This window comes from Capra hircus, chromosome 6 (genome assembly GCF_001704415.2).
Source record: "Capra hircus breed San Clemente chromosome 6, ASM170441v1, whole genome shotgun sequence".
In the NCBI taxonomy this organism is placed as follows: Eukaryota; Metazoa; Chordata; class Mammalia; order Artiodactyla; family Bovidae; genus Capra; species Capra hircus.
In genome coordinates, this window is record NC_030813.1 from 116,234,150 (window position 1) to 116,254,283 (window position 20,134).

The window sequence follows — 20,134 nt, forward strand, 5'->3', positions numbered from 1 at the left end:
AAAGGCCTCCTTCCAGGTTTAGAGAAGGTTCCCTCTAAGACCGTGGGAGCTGATGAGAGTTTCCTGGGAGGGTCTGGTTTCCCACAAGACCACCGTCAAGACCTTGCAGGGGGAAGGCAGCGAGGCCAGGAAAAGCGAGGTGCAGGCCACACCGCGAGCCCAAGGGGAGCCGCAGGTGTGGCGGGGGCAGACGCCACGCATCCCAAGGCAGCTGCTCAGGCTTCTCTGAAGCCCTGGGTGCCAGCCCCGCCCCCCGCCCCCCACCCCCCACCCCCCACCCCCCATCCTCCTGGGTCTTCATCGCCTAGGTCCTCCCTGTACTCCAGGGCACATGAGACTCTTTGCTCCAGATCCCCGGGTAGTGGCGTCTGCCCAGCTCGCTCCCCACCGGTCCTGCACGTGGCACATGACCCATCTAGGCCCCTGTGGTCCAGTCTATGGACACCCCTATGTCCCAGAGGCCGGGCCCCGGGAACTGCTCAGCCCCCACCCCCGGCAGGTTCTCCCCGCAGCCTGTGCCTGGACCGGTCCTGGCCCACGTGTCCACCCCACTCTCCCCGGGCCAGTCCACCGATGGCCACACCTGCCAGTGGCCTCGGCTCCCGGCACCCCAGCTGTCCCCAGTCCCTCACCTGGCGGGAGGGCAGGCAGTCTCCATCTGGGTGTCCAGGTGTGGGTGCGCAGCCGTGGACCAAGCCCAGAACACCTGAGCTCTGACCTTGGCTTCGAGAGGCCCAGCACGAGACCGCGCGCCTCCCGCATCCGAGTCCTTAGGCCTGAACCCACGTGCTGCCCTGCCGTCTCCGAGGCCGCGAGCCCGCAGGCCTGCCCTGGAGCTCCCCAGCCCTCACCACTGTGCTCCTGTCCCACCACCAGGACCCCTGCTCTTCAGCCCGCGGGCCCCACCTCCCAGCCACCCCGCGGATCGTCCAGACAAGCTCGTCACATCCTCCCCAGGGACAGGGGCGCCTCGCCCCTCGTCCCTGCAAAGCCGGCTCCCACAGCCCCTGCTGGTCCCCTGTGCCTGAGGTCCTCCTCCCCAGGCTGGGATTGCCCGTGGCTGACATGCTCACCTGTCCCCCCATCGAGGCTGGGGGTCCCTCCCACACCAGGGTGAGGGGGTGCGCCTGGAAAACCTGGCTCCTTGTCTGCTGGAACAAGGGCAGGCCTGCCTGGTGACTGCTCCGGGGCGGGTGGACGGCCACCGTCAGGGTACAAGCACCACTCAGCACCACCCAGAGGGGCCTGGCACCCCTGGGTTTCTGCAAACGACCGCCCGGGGCAGCGTGAGGGACACTCACCACACGATGGCCAGCCGGGGGATGGTGAACATGAGGGCCGGCTCGTAGTCATCAATCATGTCCTGGGTCAGGTACCCAAAGCCCAGGGCCCTGGCGGGGAGGAGACAGGGAGCAGGCATGACCACGGCCAGGCGGGGCTGGGAGGGCGGCCTCGCGGGCCTCACACGTGGACACGCGGAGGACAGCGGCTGCACGAGCCCGCTCCCAGAGGCCCAGCTCCCCCTTGGCCTCCCCTACCTTCCCACCTCCTGACCCACTGCTGGACAGAAGCGGGGAGCATGAGAGAGGTGCCCGCCAAGGGGGGCTGGTGGGGGCAGCTTGCCATCCGACACCGCAGAGTAAAGGTACTGCGGGAACGCCGCCCTGAACCAGCAACAGCCCCTGAGAAGCAGCAACCGCTCTCCTGCATTCACCCGCCTCCAGGGATACAGAGCTGGCGTCCCTGCACGCATGGGCAGGCACGCACCAGCGTGCTCAAAACCAACGGTTTCCTGCCGTCTGACCGACTGCTGATTTGAAATATCTATCAACGCCTAAGAGTGAATAATCTGTCTCAAAAATTTAACAAACTCACGATGTGGCATCGTTGGTCTTTAGTTGCTCAGTCGTGTCCGACTCTTTGGCACCCCATGGACCGTAGCCCGCCAGGCTCCTCTGTCCATGGGATTCTCCAGGCAAGAGTACTGGAGTGGGTTGCCATTCCCTTCTCCAATGATGTGATATTAGGCAAGTTCAAAGCTTACCTGTCAGCAAAGCACTAGTCAGATATGAGGAATATTCCAGGTTCAATCTTAGTTTATTCATAAACCCTGACTTCAGATCTGACCCCTGCCCCCGAACAAGGCATGCTTAGATTACCGATGAATCACCCCTGAAACCCAGCCTACAGGGGCTCCATCTTGGCCTGGTGGAGAGAGGAGTGGAGGACAGGAAGTGAGGAGCAGGAGGAGAAGGGTGAGGAGGTGAGGAGCTGAGGAGCCTGGCTCCTCGGGCTGAGCCTGGAGCCCCCCGGGCCCCTGCGAGCTTCACCTGCTGGACTGACCCTCCGGGCCCAGAGAAACGGGACTGTGGGGCTGGGGGCAGGCAGCCAGGGCTGGTGGACGCGGCACACGGACACAGCGCCCTTCCCGGGTGCAGCCCTCCCCCAGGTCGGGGCGGCGGGAGCACTGGGCCCCCGGGTCACAGGGGCCTCACCTCTCCACCGTCTCGCAGAACAGCACGATGACCTCCTGCTGCACGTAGTACTCCCGGGGGGACTTCACGGGCACCATGGCCGACACGTAGCTGCGGGCAGAGGGACGGGGTGAGGGCCAGCCCCGGGCGCCCGGCCGTGTCTCCGAGCCCTGTAGGGCTTAACAGACAACCAAACGGGGTCCCTCTGACTGCAGCCCCCTGCCGCCTCTCAAGGGCTCACAACAGGGCCCCAGCATCACCGCTCCTGTTTTCAGCCGAAGCTCTTCCCTCCTTGGGCGCAGCCGGCCTGGAGCTGCCACTGCTCATTCTGAGAGGGCTCCCCTGCCTCGAGGGAACGAGGGAGTGACCACGTGCATCCAGGGCCAGCGAGGGACCCAGGGCCAGTGAGGGACCCAGGCCCCTGCGGAGCAGGACTCGCGGATTCCCCAGGTGAGGACGCTTTCCCTTCCTCCTAAGTGACTAACTGGCCTTTCTTGTAATAACAGCTCACTTGGGGAACCTGGAGCAGACAGGGAGGTAGAAAGGTAGAAAGCTCATGTGTGGGCCCCGCTCCCTAGAGAACCATCTGGAACCTTGTGACTTCCTCCTCCGCCCACGCATCACAAGTCAGTTTCTGCTAACCCGCACCGCGGTGGACGGGCGGGGCCTCCTGCGTCTCCTGAACCCCAAGCGTGTCTGTGTCTGTTGAACATCTTGCAGCCCAGTCCCCACAGTCCCGGGCCCTCCAGGGCCCTTGGCGGGGCGGGTGGGGGGAAGGGGGCCCTGCCCTGTCGTCTGCAGACTCGCTGAGCTGAAGGGGGCTCTCCGCACCGTGGAGCTGGGGGCCCAGCAAGACCCTAGCAGCCACCTCATCCCGGCTCGGGCGGTGTCCGGGTGGGAGCCCTAAGACGCGCTGGGTGGGGAGGGGGCGGTGGATGACCTGCACCCACAGGACCGCCCCGGGGTCTTCACCGCTGTGGGGGGCGCCAGGGGCAGAGGTGGGAGCAGGACGCGGGGTGTCCCTGCGTTCTTCCGCCTGCCCTGGCCCCTCCCCTCGCCGTGCCCACCCCCACCCACCCCAGGGGTCCGCTCCACCCCCGACGGCCGCAACCAGCCGGGGAGGGCGCCTCCCTTCGCGGAGTCTTCCGCGGCAGACGGCTGGCTCCCCCACCAGCAGGCCGGGGCCGCGACCCCTCGCGGGCGGCCTCCGGTCACCTCAGCTCGAACTCTGCGAACAGCACGTCGAAGTGCCGGAGCGCCTCCCGCATCTTCTCCGTGTACGTGTTGAGGTCCCGCAGCGCCTGGTCGCGCAGCGCCCCGCGCACGTCCTCCAGGCTGCGGGTCAGCTCCTTGGCCAGCGGCCGCATGGCCATGCTCTCCAGCTCACGGTTCATGATGATGGAGCCGGCAGCCAGGCACTGCGGGCGGCGGAGGGGTCAGGGCAGCCCGCCCGCGGAGCACGCCCCACCCCGGCGACGCCGGGACAGGCCACCCCTCGTGCCCGGGAGGCCGCGGCCACACGTCGGCCAGAGCGGGTGGGGGCGTGGCCTCCCCGAGCCCCGCCCCGAGCCCCGCCCCGAGCCCCGCCCCGAGCCCCGCCCCGAGCCCCGCCCCGAGCCCCGCCCCCGAGCCCCTCCCCCGCCTCCCATCCATGAGACCCTCCCCCTCCTCTCTGGGCACCGGCTCTCTCCTGATTTCTTAGGTGCACAGCCGTGATAACAAATGCCTTTGGGTTTGCGGCTCCACACGGGGCCCTCCTGGGCATGTGACCCCTGTCTCCCCGCCCCGCCCCCGGCCCCGCAGACACCCCGCAGACACCCCATTCTGGCTCTGGCCCAGGCCCACGGCCCGGGAGCTGCCCCCGGCTCCCCGAGACACCCCACACTTGGTGTCCACAAAGCTTCCCTGCTTCGCCTCTCGGCCCCCACAGCTGCCCCCGCCCTTGGGACCCACTTTGCAGAGGTGAAAACTGAGGCTAGGGGAAGAGACAGCCTGCCTGAGGCCACCCCCACCATCTGGAGCCGTCCCCACTAGGGACACCCCACCCAGGCGGTTCAGAGGAGCTGGTGGGACAGACTGAGATGGGGGAGCAGGCAGGCCCAGGGCCAGCAGTGTGCAGGGAAGTGGGCGCATGGGAGTCCTGGAGAGCTGGGTGGGGGAACGGCATGTGGTAGCATCCTGAGAGAGGGGCCGGGCGAGGGGCTCCCACTGACACCGCTGCACAGAGCGAGGCTGGTGCTGCCTGGGGTCGAGGGGAGCACCTCCCTCCAGAGCCTCAGGCGCCTCCTTGGGCGCTGAAGACCAAGATCTGAGGGGCCACGTGGGTGGTGGCGGCGGTGCGGGCTGGTGCAGCTCCCCGGCCCGGGCAGGAGTAAACAGCCCCTTGGGGGGCAGTGCTGTCTGAGTGTCACTGTAGCAGAGAACCATTTTCACATGCCTGGGGGCCTAAGAGCCTCACAGAAATCACACGTGAAACCTCATGTCTGTATTTGCGTGTGCAGTTTCAGGGGAGCAGGTTCAGCACCATCTGCCACCCGTGGGAGAGGAGACGCCCTGCACCTGCAGGTGTCCACGGGGGCCAGGCACGGAGGGACGGCTGGGCTACCTCGGCGCCGAACCACAGCTGGCCGGCCAGGTTGTCATGGCGGATCTCCTCAGGGAACTTGACGCAGAAGTCCCGCGGGGCTCGGTCCTGGGGGATGCACGCGTCCATGATCTGGTTAATGATGTTCAGCACGTTGTCCTGAAACAGAAGCAGGGAGGGTGCTAGGACACAGCTCCAGCGGGCGGCTTAGCAGCACTGCTGGGCAAATCCGAGAAGCAAGCCCGGTGTGCTGGGAGGTGAGGCGGCGACGTGGCAGCACCTGGGGCCTGCCTGGCTCGCGCCGCAAGGAGCCCAGCCTTCCCAGAAGCACCCAGGGAGGACCACCTGCCTGCCTCCTCTTCCCCACGGCCAGGTATCTAGTGCGCCCGCCACAGGACAGGGGCCACTTCCCACGTCAGTCCCCGTGGGCACGGTGCGGCGCCCTCTGTGATGGCCGAACCGCCCCCTGCGGACCCACCCTCGGCTCCCTGCAGCCTCGGCCACGGTGACAGCCCCAAGTGTCTCTCTTAATGCCTATGCACACATTTCTGAGGACAGAGCTGGAGAAATGGAATTCCTGGGTGGACAGATGGTGGGTAGGTGCCCAATATGCTACTGGAGAAGAGTGGAGGAATAATTCCAGAAAGGATGAAGAGACAGAGCCAAAGAGAAAACAACACCCAGCTGGGGGTGTGACTGGTGATGGAAGTAAAGTCCGATGCTCTAAAGAGCAATGTTGCACAGGAACCTGGAATGTCAGGTCCACGAATCAAGGCAGATTAGAAGTAATCAAGCAGGAGGTGGAGAGAGTGAACATCGACATTCTAGGAATCAGCGAACTAACATGGACTGGAATGCGTGAGTTTAGCTCAGATGACCATTATATCTACTACTGTGGGCAGGAATCCCTCAGAAGAAATGGAGTAGCCATCACAGTCAACAAAAGAGTCCAGGATGCAGTACTTGGGTGCAGTCTCAAAAACAAGAGTGATCTCTGATCGTCTCCAAGGCAAACCATTCAATATCACAGTTATCCAAGTCTATGCCCCAACCAGTAACGCTGAAGAAGCTGAAGTTGAACGGTTCTATGAGGACCTACAAGGTCTTCTAGAACTAACACCAAAGTAAGATGCCCTTGACATCACAGGGGACTGGAGTGCAAAGGCAGGAAGTCAGCAGATACCTGGAGTAACAGGCAAGTTTGGCCTTGGAGTACAAAACGAAGCAGGTCAAAGGCTAACAGAGTTTTGCCAAGAGAACGCACTGGTCATAGCAAACACCCTCTTCCAACAACAGAAGAGAAGACTCTACACATGGACATCACCAGATGGTCAACACCGAAATCAGATTGACTATATGCTTTGCAGGTGAAGATGGAGAAGCTCTATACAGTCAACAAAAACAAGACCAGGAGCTGACTGTGGCTCAGATCATGAACTCCTTATTGCCAAATTCAGGCTTAAATTGAAGAAAGTAGGGAAAACCGCTAGACCATTCAGGTATGACCTAAATCAAATCCCTTATGATTATGCAGTGGAAGTGAGAAATAGATTCAAGGGATTAGATCTAATAGAGTGCCTGAAGAACTATGGATGGAGATTTGTGACATTGTGCAGGAGGCAGTGATCAAGACCATCCCCAAGAAAAAGAAACGCAAAAATACAAACTGGCTGTCTGAGGAGGCCTTAAAATAGCTGAGAAAAGAAGAGAGGCGAAAGGCAAGGGAGAAAAGATACACCCATCTGAATGCAGAGTTCCAAAGAATAGCAGGGAGAGATAAGAAAGGCTTCCTCAGTGATCAATACAAAGAAATAGAGGAAAACAATAGAATGGGAAAGACTAGAGAAAGGAACGGAGAAGGCAATGGCACCCCACTCCAGTCCTCTTGCCTGGAAAATCCCATGGATGGAGGAGCCTGGTGGGCTGCAGTCCATGGGGTCGCTAAGAGTCGGACACAACTGAGCGACTTCACTTTCACTTTTCACTTTCATGCGTTGGAGAAGGAAATGGCAACCCACTCCAGCGCTCTTGCCTGGAGAATCCCAGGGACGGCAGCGCCCGGTGGGCTGCCGTCTATGGGTTCGCACAGAGTCGGACACAACTGAAGTGACTTAGCAGAGATAGGAAAGATTAGAATTTTCTCTTCAAGAAAATTAGAGATACCAAGGGAACATTTCACGCAAAAGTGAAAGTGAAAGTCACTCACTCATGTCTGACTCTTTGCAACCCCATGGACTGTATAGTCCATGGAATTCTCCAGGCCAGAACACTGCAGTGGGTAGCGTTTGCCTTCTCTGGAGGATCTTCCCAACCCAGGGATCGAACCCAGGTCTCCCTCACTGCAGGCGGATTCTTTACCAGCTGAGCCACAAGGGAAGCCCAAGAATACTGGAGTGGGTAGCCTATCCCTTCTCCAGTGGATCTTCCTGACTCAGGAATCAAACCGGGGTCTCCTGCACTGCAGGCGGATTCTTTACCAGCTGAGCCAGCAGGGAAGCAGATGGGCGAAATAAAGGACAGAAACAGTATGGACCTAACAGGAGCAGCAAATGTTGAGAAGAGGTGGCAAGAATACACAGAAGAACTGTACACAAAAGATCTTCACGACCCAGGTAACCACAATGGTGTGATCACTCATCTCAAGCCAGACATCCTGGAATGCGAAGTCAAGTGGGCCTTAGGAAGCATCACTACAAACAAAGCTGGTGGAGGTAATGGAGTTCCAGCTGAGCTATTTCAAGTCCTAAAAGATGATGCTATGAAAGTGCTGCACTCAATATGCCAGCAAATTTGGAAAACTCAGCAGTGGCCACAGGACTGGAAAAGGTCAGTTTTCATTCCAATTCCAAAGAAAGGCAACGCCAAAGAATGTTCAAACTCCCGCACAATTGCACTCATCTCACACTTTAGCAGAGTCATGCTCAAAATTCTCTAAGGGAGACTTCAACAGTGCATGAATCATGAACTTTCAGATGTTTAAGCTGGATTTAGAAAAGGCAGAGGAACCAGAGATCACAGTGCCAACATTCACTGGATCATAGAAAAAGCAAGAGAATTCCAGAAAAACATCTACTTCTGCTTCATTGATTACGCCAAAGCCTTTGACTGTGTAGATCACAACAAACTGTGGAAAATTCTTAGATGAGAATACCAGACCACCTGACCTGCCTCCTGAGAAATCTGTATGCAGGTCAAGAAGCAACAGTTAGAACCAGACGTGGAACAATAGACTGGTTCCAAATTGGGAAAGGAGTATGTCAAGGCTGTATACTGTCTCCCTGCTTATTTAACTTAAATGCAGAGTATATTATGAGAAACGCTGGGCTGGATGAAGCACAAGCTGGAATCAAGATTGGGGGGAGAAATATCTATAACCTCAGATACACAGATTACACCACCCTTATGGCAGAAAGTGAAGAGGAACTAAAAAGCCTCTTGATGAAAGTGAAAGAGGAGAGTGAAAAAGTTGGGTTAAAACTCAACATTCAAAAAATAAAGATCACGGCATCTGGTCCCATCACTTTATGGCAAACAGATGGAGAAACAATGGAAACAGTGACAGACTTTACTTTTTTGGGGCTCCAAAATCACTGCAGATGGTGACTGCAGCCATGAAATTAAAAGACGCTTGCTCCTTGGAAGAAAAGTTATGACCAACCTAGACAGCATTTTCAAAACCAGAGACTTACTTTGTCAACAAAGGTCTGTCTAGTCAAAGTTATGGTTTTTCCAGTAGTCATATATGGATGTGAGAGGTGGACTATAAAGAAAGCTGAGTGCCAAAGAATTGATGCTTTTGAACTGTGGTGTTGGAGAAGACTCTTGAGAGTCCCTTGGACTGCAAGGAGATCCAACCAGTCCATCCTAAAGGAGACCAGTCCTGAATATTCACTGGAAGGACTGATGCTAAAGCTGAACCTCCAATACTTTGGCCACCTGATGCGAAGAACAGACTCCTTGGAAAAGACCATGATTCTAGGAAAGACTGAGGGCAGTAGGAGAAGGGGACGACAGAGGATGAGATGGTTGGATGGCATCATTGACTCGATGGACATGAGTTTGAGCAAGCTCCGGGAGTTGGTGATGGACAGGGAAGCCTGGCCTGCTGCAGCCCACGGGGTTACAAAGAGTCGGACACAACTGAGCGACTGAACCGGACTGGGTGGACAGACGCTCTTAGGCTCTTCAGCACCTACTCTCTGTGCTGCTTTGATTGACAGTCTCGGCCTGCATCATCCTCGGCTTGATGGCAATATGGCCACCGACGTCACTGAGGGTCACTAAGGGCTGACCTGCAAGCGCGGTTCCAAAAACCTGCTCTACTGAATCTTAGGTGGCATCCCAGTGCTTTCTCAAAACCATCCTGTTCTGTATGCATGTGCTGGTCATTACGTGTGCCGGTCATTCAGCAGAATCACGAGAATGTTGCAAATTCCGTTTCTTTGTGATTTGTTAGGGGTGAGATGAATGCACACCCATCCCAGGAATCGGAACCGGGCGAGCAGAGGGGCGGGGAGTGTCCTTGGAGCAGAGACTGGAGGTGGCACGCCTCCTCCCTGCTCTCGTCCCCGTGGGCTTCCTCCCGTCCGCTGGGATTGTCTGTGTGCGTAATTCCGCACGCTGCTGTCGCCTACTGTTGGGACACATTATTATGACTTCCCACAAATCCAGCTTGTGGTGGGGAGCCTCGTAAGATCCCAGCGAACGCCCCATCCTTTCAGCTCCCTGCTGCCTCCTCTGCTGGATGCTTACGTCACTTCTAATTTTCCGTGAATAACGCAGTCACCATGTGGCACGTAAGCCATGCCTGGAGGCAGCACGACAAAGCCGAGTGTGAGCTGCGATCAGCTCCGATGATTGGTTTCCAGAGAGACGGCACTGACTGAGTCTCGCCCTGGGCAATTTTGTCTCAGCCCTCCCCTCCCCTGAGGCCCGAGCTTCGTTTTCCTCAGGCAGAAGACTGAGCAGGAAGCGTGGCTTTCTAATGCAAACAGGTGATGTGCTAAACTCTGAAGGAAATTAGGCAGCATAAGAAGAAATGCATCAAACATGAAAATGAAACCCAGCCGTCACTGAGCCGTCTCACTGTCAGTTCTTTTTAAAGATTCTCTGGGTGGGCAGGTCCCTGCCTCACGATTGAACAAACCAACAAAAAACTAATGTCAAAACCAGCAGCAAGTGCCCGGGAAACACCAGAGGGTACTGCGGGCCAGGGAGCCAAGCCCTTGCCCAAAGTCGTGTGGCCTTTTAGTGGGGATGCTCCCCACTGCCCAGCCCAGGACAGGAGCTGCCTGAGGACGTCCCAGTAAACAGCCGCCGAGGGACCCAGGGACGCTGATGGGTCCCCAGAGCTAGAGCAGTGTTCCTCACGGGATATCTGCTGGGACATCCGATTCCAGCCAAGAAGGAGTAACAGGAATGAAAACCACCTCCTCACACGATAAGGGTGGAAGCAAGACAAGGACTCTCCCGACACTGGACATCAGGCAACGCGCGATCCCAGGGAGAAGAGGAGCAGAGGAGGAGGGAGCTGTGACTGCCCAGCGCACTGCCTGGAGGGAATTCTCGGGTCCTGGCACAGACAGAGGGGACCAGGCGGAGCCCAGCAAACGCCCAGGATGGGGAGACAGAACCGAGAGTCTGCGGAAGCCAAGGCCACCAGAATCCAGAGGACAGAGTAGCGGAGGTGAGTGAGCTGCCCGGGGAGACAGTCGCGGGGAGGCCCCTCCCTGAGGGTCCAGGGGGCACAGGCCCCACAGCATAGAAATGCTCACAGATCACAGGGCGTTGAGTAACACCAGGTGTACCCGGTAGCAATTCTTCTTAGCCCCAGAATAAACAGAGCTCTGAAGCTGCGTAACATCTTAAAAAAAAAAAAAAAAAAAGATCCAAAAGGATCAAACCATTTCCAAGCAACCAAACTGTATTACAAAATAAAGCTCCAAAAGCTTAACAGAAAAACAAAACTATTCAGCTACCAGCAAGGTAGAATTCCCAATGCCAGGCATCCAATAGAAAAATGACCAGGCGTGTAAAGAATTAGGAAAATGTGACCCCCAGGACCCCCCGGGAAGCAGAACCAGGCTGGGCCAGTGCTGTCCTGCAGGCCCCGCACAGACGCCCCCGTTGAGTGCAGGGCACCTGGTGTGATGGCATCTGGGAAGCCTGAGGCACCCCGGGCAAGGGGCCGAGCCCCTGCCCGCGGCTGAGAAAGCCGTGACCTCCGGGCACGTCCGGGGGCGTCCATGTGCTCCGGGAACTGACGCACGGATGCTGGGAACATCAGGGGCGGGGAAGAAGCCAGCGGGAAGAGCAAGCGCGTGCCTGCTCAGTGTCCGAGTCCGCGACCCCCTGGACTGCAGCCTGCCAGGCTCCTCTGTACGTAGGATTCTCCTGGCAAGAAGACTGCAGTGGGCTGCCATTCCCTCCTGCAGGGGATCTGCCCGACCCAGGGATCAAACCCACATCTCCTCACTGGCAGATGGATTCCTCACCACCAAGCCACCTGGACGGGAACCAGCTAAATCTGGAGCTGGGAGACCCCCCCCAGGGTGACAGGGCTCTGACTCAAGGCCACGCGGGGGCCCGGCAGGGCGTGCTGCCACCGGCCCCTCCGCCAGGCCGGCACGTTTTATCTCACGTGTGTTGTGGTCACTCCGGCACCTCCCGGTACTCAGCCTCTGTCCAAACCCCTCCCTGACTGCAGACGCCCACCCCTTCCCCCCCCGCGCCATCATCCGCCTTCTGCAGAGGGGCACCTCTGCGGGGAAGCGCCACGGAACGATGGAGGGGATGAACCAGTGGCATCGTGACAAGCAGAACGTGAGACCTCGATGAAAACTGGAGAGGGCAGAACGCCTGTCTCAGGAGGCGTTAGAGATGAAAATCACTCCCCCTGTGACCAGCTGAGCTTCACAGGAGTTCACTGCTGCGGGAGCCCCCGACAACGAGAGGCGCCACAGTAAGGGGCCAGCCACATGCGACGCTGCCGGGCCTCTATGAAGGGGCAGCTCGCACAGGGAGGCTCGCTTTGGCGGCTCTTCTAAGTCCTGTTTCCTCAGTGGGCAGCTGAGTACTAAGCCAGGGCCCGGGGGGCCTCAGCCACACTTGGGGCCATGCGGTTGTGCAGAGAGGGGTCCTCCCAGCGGGCCTGACTGCCGTCCTCCGAGAGGCCCACGTGTGGGTTGGCGTCCAGGAGCTGGGGTGTCGGGAGGGCCCCCAGCACCCCCACCACCCACTGTGGCAGTGCCTGCCTGCTCCGTCTGTGCTCACACCCTCCCCCCTGGGGCTGGACTGAGTGTCTGCCCAGCAGAGGGGCCCGCAGGGCCGGCCCCCAGTAACAACCCCGGCTCTGAGTCTGTGACAAGCTTCCCTGGGGACATGTGTCTCTGTGGGTCCATGTGTGTCCTCGGGACGGGGTTCTGGAAGCTGGGGCCCGTCTCCCCTGGACCCCACCCCGACCCCCACTGGGCCTTTTCCCATTGCTGGTTCTGCCTCGCAGCTTCTGGCTGTGATGGATCGGAGCCGAGAGGACCCATGTGCCTGGTCCACGCGTCCTCCTGCTGGAACCCGGGGTGGCCTTGGGGACCCCGACCCGGAGGTCCTCAGGGTGTGTGAGACGTGGAAGGTTCTGGTGTTGCCGTGTGACTGTGAGGTGCTTTAGCCGACTTTTATGACTTTCTTCCACCTTTTTTGAGCTGCTTCGCCTGCATCCAGTCCCAGGGCGGACCTCCCTCTCTGCTTTTCCTGCCGAGGCTCTGCGAGGTGCCAGCTGAGTTTCACCTACTTGGTCTGTCTGTGTAACATGCAGTGAGCAGGCCCGGCGGGGCTTGGGATCCAAGAGTCCCAGGAAGCAAGTCCCCCCCTGCCAGGAGAGCCGGGCCAGGTGGGGAGGGGCAGAGAGCGGCCTCCTGCCCGGCAGGGCTCAGCAAGCTGCAAGGACTGTGGCCATCCTCCGCTGGGGAAGCAGGCTGTCCAGGGGCCAGCCAGGTGGGAGACCCCCGTGGCCCTGGGCCCTGGCCCTTCCTGAGAGATGACAGAGGAGGGTGTGCTCCTCCTATAAGAACCGTGATGCTTGAAACCCTTCGGGGACCCTACCCGCCTGTGATCTGGGACGCACGCCCAAGCCCCCACCTCCCCAAGTGGAGAGGCGTGGACCGGCGGGCTAAGCAGGCTCTGTAACTCTGGAATGGAAGTTGCCAGGCTGGTGAAGCCATGCTTGCTGAGCCATAGGAATCCCCAGCAGGGCGGCCTGGACCGACCGTCAGTCTGGACCCTGCAGCAGGGAGGTCGCCACCCGCCAGCTCTGGGGCAGCCCCCCTGAGGGCCCTCCGTCCCCCCCCATTTCCCTGGAGGGGGCCCGTGAGCCCGGCCCTCCTCAGCAGCTCTGCCCGCCCCCTCCGCTGTCCCCGCCCCTCACCTGGCAGGAGCGGAACTGGCTGACGAGCAGCGTGCAGCGCTGGGGGTCCTTCCGCCCGTCCAGGCTGTCCAGCTCGGCGGCCACCTGGCTCAGCTCCTCGTCCGCATGGTAGAACTGTGCCAGCAGCTGCGGGTCCGACCGCTGTGGGGAGAGCAGAGTGAGTGGACACCCGGGTGTGGCCCCCTCACCTGACGGGCCCCTGCGTCCCTGTGTGCATGGGGGGGGGTGATCACAGACAAGGGGCTGGGGAGTGCTGGGGGCCGAGGACAGTGGGCTCACTTAGGAAGGAGCTTTACTCCGGACACTAAGCCGAGGCCATGAAGGCAGCGGCTGAACAGAGGGCTGGCTCTGCTGCCCAGCCCCGCCAGCACCCCCAGCACCCCCAGCCCACAGCCCGGCTTCCACGACACTAGGAGGAGCGGGCCTTTGAGGGGGACACCCTCCTCTCAGAGGCTCAGCTCCCACGGAACCCCAGGGGGCCCTTCCGACCCTGGTCTCGATGCGCCTCCGTCCGGCCTGCGGGCCACCTGCTCCCCTGCCCGCCCCTGGCTCCAGCCCGGCACCCACCGTGTGTCCTGCCCACACGCTCCCGGCCACCACAGGCCTCCACATGGTCTCCCTCCGGCCCGGGGGCCGAGGGCGTGTCCCCTTGATCTGAGTGCAGGGTGAGGACATGTTCACGGAAGGGGTCCTAGCCAGCTCTGGAGCAGCCCAGAGGGCCCTCCGTGATCACAGAGAGACAGGAGTGAAGGCCGGACAGCAGGTCAGCCCCTGCTCCCTCCTTCTTCCGCCTGGGAATCAGCCTACCCGTGACTATGCCCTGCAGTCTGCTGAACACAGGGTAACTTGTTTTTGTGATTTCTCAGTTCTCTGCTTGGCTGATGGAGCCTGAGTTTCGCCCCTCCCCCAGTGTGGCCCATTCCCGGGTGGATCTTCCTCCAAGCAGGGGTCTTGGTTATCAGGACCAGGGAGAGGCCCCCCCAGGGACTTTTCACAGGAGATCGGGGATTCACCCCCACCCCCTACCCAGCAAAGGCGCCTGAGCACCCACTGCTGAGAATGCAGAACAGGGGACACGCCTTGACCAGGGCCGGCCAGACCCCACCCTGCGGGCCCCCGGTGCCCCTGACTCCCTGGTCCCCTCCGTGGGCTCAGCTGACTCCCCCAGGATGCCCACCAGGGACCCCTCTGTGATGAGAGGGGAACTGGGGTGGGGTCAGCGGCTGGCAGTGGATTTCTGCCCCCTTCCTGTTGTGCTGACCAGAAGGAGAGGGGCTGGAAGGCGGGCATCTGCCCGGACGGCACCCTCACACACGCTCCCCACCACCCTGGTCTCAAGCCCCCCAGGCCCACATCCGTCCATTACGGCCCATCTGGACCCACTTCCTACCCCGGGGCCTCCTCCTGGTTTCAGAAGCTGGGGGCAGGGAGGGACACGCTTGTCCTCTGACCCCCAGCCAGGGTTTAACCTGGCACCTTCAGGGCGTGGCAGGCACCCACATAAGGGAGAAGACAGGAGGGCGCTGGGGAGGGCCGCCCGCCCAGAGAAAGGCAGGGAAGAAAACGGCAACACGGTACCAGGGACCACAACCAGCAGCCCCCCAGACTTGGGTGGGCCAAACACCTCCATGACCACGAGCAACAAACATCCTCCGAAGCCGGCCTCCCCTCTCCCTGGGAGCACGGCCTGGACGGAGCGGACCCTGTCGCCTGGGAGTGGGAGCACCGAGACGAGCCCTTTGGGCTCACCACGCTTTGCTTCCAGTACAGCAAAGACCTTGAGACCAGAGCTACGAGTGTGCTGACCATCACCAAAAATAGAGAGGTGTGCACAACACGTGTGCACACGTGCGCGCACTGAAGAAATCAGAGAAGTCAGAAAAAAATATTTCTTAAGCTAGCAATTATTTTGTTGAAACACAGAAGGCCTGTGTGATTTTAAAATTTTAGTTATATTCCAAGATAGCTTTCCGGTCCCCTCAGAAGGGATGATTTCCAGCAAAGAATCAAAATTCCCCTCCGTGGACGTCCCCGGCAGCCCACTGGTTAGGACTCCGTGCTTCCAGCGCAGGGGCACGGGTTTGACCCCTGGTCAGGGAACTGAGATCCCGCAGGCCACAACACGCAGCCAGAACTGGAAAGATGGAAAGAGTTCCCGGGGGGCTCGGGTTGCCAAGGTTCGGCGGGAGAATCTTGCCGATGCCACCGGGAGACCCAAATGCTGTGAAGACAAAACTTCCGGGCAGGGGTCCAGGAAATGAATGAACACAACGTCAACGATTCAATTTGTGCTGATCAACGGGATCCAAAAGAACATTTTGGTGCCATACTTTCATTTCTAAGCATGCAGAGAACAAAGCGAACACAGCAATCTCTAGCCTGGCTCATCGCTCAGACCTACATCGGTCCAGCAGGGCAGGGTCACCCTCAGGCCAGCTTGGAGGCAGGACTGTGGACTGCAGGGAAGCAGAGCGCAGAAGAGGACAGACATACTGCTCTCTCCGACCTGGGTCAGCCGGCCTCATTCAGCAACGCTTACCATTAAATTTTAAATGAGACTTTCAAATGTCCCTGAGTAAAGTGTCCACGGCAAAGAGAATCAGTTGATACGGACAGGAAGAAGTGCTCACCCTACCTTGAAATTAAAACCATGAGAGGATAAAATACAGCCCAATAAGGAAGTCTTCTTGGCACACGATGTCAATATTTTCTCAAAATAAATTCATAGCAGTGACAGCTTTCACTGTTACAGGACAAAAATAAAATTCACGAAGATAGCACTTAGGCGGTTAGATGAGTAGTGAATCAGCAGCCTCCGAGAAGGCAAGAGAAAACACACAGAACCACAGCAGTGACTGAGCCAGTCCGAAGCGCCAAGCTTGACAGTTCAGAACCGATTCTGTGAAGCCGATGGGATGATCCGTCACTCAAACAGCTGTTCTGTGATGCAGGCTGGGGATGTGGGATGTGGGCGTGGACGCCGGGGTGTGTGTGAGCTGAGGCCCTGCCCTCAAGTGCCTGTCTGAGCCAGGCATGGGACGATGCTGGAGGGACCCACGCTGCGTGAGGCTGGCCAGCTGGGCCGGGGCAGAACATGGCCTGAACCGTGAGCGCCCCCAGCCCCGGGCAGACCGCCGGCTGTATCCCAGTAGGTGCCACCAGACCCTCTGTGAGGTGGCCCGATAGTAACCCAGATGAAGCAAACTAACGGCCAGGGTCACCTCAGTGGGCCCAGCAGAGCCGGCGGTCAGCCCAGGTCTCACTCTAAGGACACTCGGGGGTCCGCGTGGGAAAGAGGAACCAGGACCGGATCCGTGGCTCTCGCTTCCCAAGTGGGAAGCAAACGCTGCAGCGGGGAAACCTTAGAAGGGTGCCTGGCCACTGCAGCACGGCAGCACGGTCTCAGCCAAGCTCCAGGAAGGGGAGGAGAGGGGACAGATGGCAGGACAGCAGCGTGGCCAGGTCGGAGAGGACCAGCCCCCTCGCACCCCCAGCACAAGCCCGGCGATGGAGAGCAGCCAGCCCCCGCCCCCCAGCAGCTGCCCCAGGACAGGAGCTGGGCTCCAAACCCTTGTTCCCAAGACCACACCCCACACGACCCCCACCACCCTCACGCTGGGCAGAGGAGAGCCTTCCAGATCTCGGTGGCTCCCCAGGTGGGCTGCAGCTGGACAGGCGGCAGGCAGCTCAGGGGTGAGAGTTGGTGGGGCCAGCCCAGGCCTCCAACAAAGCCTTATACCCCGCTCTGCCAAGCCTGAACACAAGAGCGTAGCCGGGAAAGCGGAGAAGAGCCTCAGGTCGTGAACACAGAGTCTAGCTGCTCCCCGAGCGGGGCCTCCTGCAGCCCGCTGGCCCTCGGGCCCTGGGCTCAGGGGAAGCTGCCCAGGCCACACGAGACTGTCAGGGAAAGCCACCGACCACGGGCCACCAACCGGAAACCCTTCACTGCCTCCAAACAAACACTGAGCCAGGCCCTCCGCGGGTCTCTACCACATCCTTCCGTCCCCAGGACCTGGGGGTGCCGGGCAGCCGTGACCCCGCTGCTCGAGGCTGGCCTGGTCCACAGCGGCGCGTCAGGGCCCCAGCCGCATCACCCGCCACCATCAGCGGACCGGGAGCCCCAGTGGGCGCGCGCTGCTGCCGCTCCCTTGCCTTTGCTGGCTACCCTGCTCGCACTTGCACCCAGCTGCCAGCCTTCCCATCCAGGCTCCTCCACCAGGGCCTTGTGGCTGGGCCTCCAGCCCCTGCTCACTCTTGGGACCCGTACCTGGGGTCAGGTCACCGCCTCTACAGCCCGGCCTGCTGCAGTCCACGGGGCCACAGAGTGGGACACGACCGAGCGCCTGAACAAGAGAACCTTCCTCCGCAGAGCCGACCGCCGATGGCCCTGCGGCAAGGCCAGGCCTCTGCGGCCACTAGACGGCCTGCTGAACACGTGCCCTGAAAGCTTTCAATTCCCGGACCAGTTTAGACACCCAGTGAGTCGCTTCCCCGCCCCTGCTGTCTCTCCAGGCAGTGTTACCCCCGGCCGAAAGCCGCAGCCAGCTCGGAGGGGCAGTTCGAGCCGTGGGTCACTCTGGAGGGCAGCCCGCCTCAGGAGAACCCCCGCGGAGGGTCCCTGCCCGTGTGGCACAGCGAGGGCCCCTGGATAATGCCGACCCCCCTCCCCGACAGGAGAACTGGCTCCAGAGAAGCAGGCCCCTCCCTGGAGGAAGCTGGTCTGGTCCCGCCAGAATGAGGTGGCCCCGTCGTGCTGGACACCCTCCTTCCGGGGGACAGCTGGGCTCGGGGCCCTGCCAACACCCCAGGCGCCCACCGGGGCCTTGGCTGTGGCACGTGCAGACACAAGGCCTGGAGATGGCTGAGCGTCTCGAGGACGGTTTTCAGAAGGAGAATGCGTTCTCAGATAAAACTCCCAATCGGGTGTTGTATATACATACAGACGACAGGAAATTTAACCGCAGCCGCTGCAGTGGGTAATAAAGAAGCTCTTCCGTAACCACAGAAGAAAGGAGCCCGGGGTGGCAACTGCCCTGCGGGGCGGAGGGGGGTCCCCGTGGCACCAATGCGAACAAACGGCGTCTGATAGCTGGGCTTTCAAAGTGCAGGAGAGCTCGTCTTTGAATTTCAATAGGTTTCAGGTTCTTTAAAAAGCATTTTATTTTTAAGACTTATTACCTAATGAACTTGTTAGCATGCCAATCAAGTCTGTTCACTCTCTTCTGACAGCCAGGGGACACTGTCCCAGAAGCCTTGGGCCTTCAGGGCGACACGGGGCCGCGCCCTGCTGCGGGGAAAAGCCCTACCTGGTTGACAGCAACCCGGGAAACAGCCGCGGAGAGGCTGCGGTCTTCTCAACTTCTAGGACGGATGGAAATCCACTCGTGGGAAATGGGAATTTAAACTGCTTATTATGAATTATTTCTCTCCTTCAAAAAGGACTTGAGATGACTTAATTATAATGCAAGTGAATTGAACCTATTTGTTTAATCAGAGGAGCAATCAGAAGTCCGGAACAGGGATCCCTGGTTCTGGGCCATGTGGATTACTGCAGGTGGTTACCCTGATCTCAGGATTGCCGGGCCAGGCCAGAGCCCTCCCCGGGTACGTCCCCCTGTCCTGGGCACGTCCCCGCACCGGGCTGGTGTGAAGTGGACTGGGAGAGGCCCTTCCTGCCTGGGTCCTAGGAACACGCTGGTTGGGGAGGAACATGGAATCCCCGGAGAGGGCTCCATGGGAGCACCTAAGAGAGAGGACGTCAGTGGAAGCCAGCACTGACGGGGCCCCTGGTGAACTGAGGCGGGGGGAGCGCACTACTCTGGATCACTCCCTGAAGGACACAGGACCTGGGAACCCAGGGTGGCTGCTGTGTCCCGGCACAGACCCTCTGACGACGCCTCACCCGGGTGGCTCGGGTGACGCTGCTCCGGGAGGGTCTGTGGACAGGCAGTTCCAGCAGGGTGGGGGACAAGCCCTGCCACCCCTTCTGCAGAGAGGATGATTTGGGCTTCTAGAAACAGTTTTACTGAGACATGACTCACCTCCCATAACATCCACCTGATCAAAGTATGCAATGCCGGGGTTTAGTATCTTCACAGAGCAGCCATCATCACCAGGAACTAAAGTTAGAATCTTTTCATCACCCCCAGAGAAGCCTCACCCCCATTCCTAGCAGTCCCTCCTAACCCACCATGGCTATGGAGGTGCCTGTTCTGGGCATTTAACTAACGGCAACCGTGCAAGCTCTGATCTTTTACGCCTGGCTTCTGTCGCTCCGCATGGCTGCGAGGTTCCTCTATGAGGCAGCACGCGTCAGCACTTCATTCCTGTTTAAAAGTGAAGTCGCTCAGTCGTGTCCGACTCTTTGTGACCCCATGGACTGTAGCCTTCCAGGCTCCTCTGTCCATGGGATTTTCCAGGCAATATACTGGAGTGGATTGCCATTTCCTTCTCCAGGGGATCTTCCCAACCCAGGGATTGAGCCGGGTCTCTCGCACTGTAGACAGACGCTTTACCGTCTGAGCCACCAGGGAAGTCCTTTCAGGCTGAATAATATTCCACCACGTGGATGGACCACATTTTGTTAATCCGTTCGTCAGGTGATGGGTGTCTGGGTTGTTTCTGCGTTGGCCATTGTGAAGAATGCTGCTACAAACA

The 20,134-nt window shown here is 59.6% G+C and overlaps 1 protein-coding gene across 2 annotated transcripts in view; it reads right to left on the bottom strand.

Moving 5' to 3' along the window:
- ZFYVE28 (zinc finger FYVE-type containing 28) overlaps positions 1 to 20,134 on the bottom strand; it is a 100,359-nt gene that overhangs the window by 39,204 nt on the left and 41,021 nt on the right. For both annotated transcript variants that reach the window (XM_018049829.1, XM_018049828.1), the window contains exons 2-6: positions 13,478 to 13,618; positions 5,080 to 5,217; positions 3,690 to 3,892; positions 2,496 to 2,585; positions 1,302 to 1,391 (exon numbers count right to left, since the gene is read on the bottom strand). In XM_018049829.1, the coding sequence (XP_017905318.1) occupies positions 1,302 to 1,391; positions 2,496 to 2,585; positions 3,690 to 3,892; positions 5,080 to 5,217; positions 13,478 to 13,618 (662 nt within the window). The remainder of the gene's footprint in view (positions 1 to 1,301; positions 1,392 to 2,495; positions 2,586 to 3,689; positions 3,893 to 5,079; positions 5,218 to 13,477; positions 13,619 to 20,134) is intronic.